A 2,925-nucleotide genomic window follows, 5' to 3' on the forward strand; every position below is an offset into this window, starting at 1 on the left:
GAGAGCATAGGAAATCCGCGCGCGAGCGGACAGATTTGCGCGAGAGCAGAGGAAATCCGCGCGCGAGCGGACAGATTTGCGCAAGAGCAAAGGATATCCGCGCGCGAGCGGACAGATTTGCGCTCGCGCATTACATTGATATGCTCTCGCGTCACAATAATGTGCTCTCGACATTAGACAGTAAAATAACGCCATAGGTTTCTGCCTCGGTACCTTGTCATGAACACAGACCTTAGCTGAGACCAGAGAGACCTGAAGGTCTTTGAATGTTATGTGCTATCTATATAGTGCTATTACTATAATTAAACTGTCTGTAGAAACAAATGCACAACTTCTATTTAAATGTTTTAAGCCATTTGAATAGAAGACCATTGATCATTTTGAATCTTGTTCATGTGTTGTTTGCATATGTTTTGTTTTATGTGACATGTTACATATGAAGCTATGCACATATATTCTTGTGACAGCTGTAAAGTGAGACTAGAAAAACAGCACAGAGTATCATTTACATCAGAGAGACTGGACATTCACTCTTCAGGTGACAAACTCCTTTTTGATTGATTTGCTTGTTTTTCTTTTCAACAATATTCAAAAACATGAGTGTGATTATCAGATGCAGTTTAAATGATACGGGTGATTTAGATAAATTAGCTGAATAAGTAAAATGTTGCCGAATATTGTTTCAGAAATATAATCGGAAATGTTTAGTTTATGACTTCAGGCTAAGAAATGCACTACATTTGTTTTATAATAATGAATACAATCATACCATTTTGAAGTAATATGTTGGGTGATTTAAAACATTAGTTTAAACTAATGCATTGTGTAGAATTACGGCTTGTGATGTATTTGTTTAATAATTAAGTCATTCAAAATTCCCTGGACATGAAAGTTCACAAAAAAAAAAAAAAAAAATGGGTTGAAACAACTCAGCATTTTTTAGAGTATAACTTAATATTGGAAAGATCTGGTCAAATGGGATATACTGAAGATTTAAATCTTGAGTCAGTTTGTTTTGGCTTTTTGCTTAGTACATTTGCTCTTGTCTTTTCCAATAGATTACTGTTGCAACTATTTATTCATTTTATGAATAAGATTTTGAGAACACGAGAGGAAATGATCAACTCTACAGTGAACTTCACCACACCTGAATCATCCACAACTTATTCCTTTGGGCTATTGGACATTATGGAAATGTATGCATGCAGTTTTAGTTTCCTGTTTGGTCTTCCTACAAACTTCTATGTTTTATGGCTCATCATCACAGGAACAGAAAGTGGAGTTGCATCAATGTTCTTCCAACTCAGTCTGTCTGTTTGTGAGATTGGTATCAGTGTGAATGGTTTGTTTTTTATATTGTCTTTTTGGTTTTCAAGTCTCACAACATTAGTGCTTTTTTTAATAGGACTTGGTGTCACTGGTCGTCCTCTGTTTCAGTGTCTGATCTCCATTGAGCGTTACCTGGCAGTGGTTCATCCTGTAACCTTTCTGAAGTACAAACCTCTCAGATATAGAGTGATCTGCTCTGCTACTGTCTGGATAATCACTCTTGGCTCCTGTTTTTCCTCTATGTTTCTCCCACTAAGTACTATAGGACAAACATGGTTCTTGTCAGTGCAGTTTCTATTCTTCTTCTCCATCCAGTTGTTTTGTCTTGTGGCTGTTCTCAGAGCTCTGAAGCAGTCAGGACCAGGAGAGAGAGGGAGAGAGAGAAAAGAGGAAAACCACATGAAGAGAAGAGCGTTTTATCTCATTCTGATAACTACTGTCAACATGGTCATCATATATGTTCCATATATTATCACAGGACTCTTTACCATTGTGACAAAACAGAATATTCGTGCACTGTGGAGCATTTGTTTGCTTTGTTTTTTGCTGCCTGGTTTTGTTCAGCCTCTTCTTTTTCTGTACCATGCTGAAAAACTATCCTGCCTCTGTTCTTCAAAAGTTATGTAACTAACCCTTATTTATTATTTTTACTTCTCAAAAACTTTTATAACAGTATATGGAACATTTTTAATTATTGTTGTTCCAGCTGAATATATATACAGTCAAATTAAAATTTATTCAGACACCTTGAACATTTCATTCATTAGTACAGTTTATTCACTATAGTTTAAAAAAAAATGGAAATAAAATATAACAAGATCTCAGAGTTAAACTGTGTCAGAAAAAAAATAATCTTAACTAAAACTGCAAGCAGCGATGAAAGGGCCCTCGCACCCGGGCTTATCACCACCCGCTGGCCTTAGGAAAACAGTGAATAGTGGGCGACATGCATGTAAGCAAGTAAATACAGGACAAATATGGCAAAGTCATTTCAAAGTGCCACATTTCCTGCTGCCAACAGGTGGCGCTTTGACTGTAACTGAATATTACCATGTAGATGTCTTCAGGCCAGGACTATTATCAAACATGTGAATTTTTGAGTAGATCAGACATTGTATGCCTGAGTTACAACAACTTCCTTTTTCCTGGCGTTAATCGCATACATTAGCACTTAGCCAAGTGTTGCATAATTTAACGTTTTTCTCGTATGTTTGGTACTTTGTGGCATATTGAAATGTGTTTCAGGGATTGAATTACAGTGTTAAAATTTCCTGTTGCCTGCAGGTGACGCTATGACTAACTGAATATTAGCATATAGATGGCTTCAGGCCAGGACTCTAATAAAACATGTGAAGCTTGGGGCAGATCGGACACTGTATGCCTGAGTTACGACAGCTTCCTCTTTCATGGCGAAACATCAGACTTTGTCAGTCCGCCACGGACACGCCCTTCAGTGAAAACTTAAGATCTTTGCAATTTAACATCGCTAAGGCCTTAAGGACTTAGACTGACCATATATGATGTTGATCTGGTTAAATCTCTATGAGGAGTTAATCACAGTGTAAACATGTCATTTCCTGTTGCCCGCAGGTGGCG

The 2,925-nt window shown here is 37.4% G+C and overlaps 1 protein-coding gene across 1 annotated transcript; it reads left to right on the forward strand.

The window, feature by feature from the left end:
• The first annotated feature begins 1,116 nt into the window (after positions 1-1,116).
• Positions 1,117-1,956, forward strand: LOC125252301 (uracil nucleotide/cysteinyl leukotriene receptor-like). The gene has a single exon (XM_048165487.1). It carries the CDS (start codon positions 1,117-1,119, stop codon positions 1,954-1,956), a length of 840 nt encoding a protein of 279 aa, XP_048021444.1.
• Positions 1,957-2,925: the final 969 nt, after the last annotated feature.

This window comes from Megalobrama amblycephala, linkage group LG18 (genome assembly GCF_018812025.1).
Source record: "Megalobrama amblycephala isolate DHTTF-2021 linkage group LG18, ASM1881202v1, whole genome shotgun sequence".
In the NCBI taxonomy this organism is placed as follows: domain Eukaryota; kingdom Metazoa; phylum Chordata; class Actinopteri; order Cypriniformes; family Xenocyprididae; genus Megalobrama; species Megalobrama amblycephala.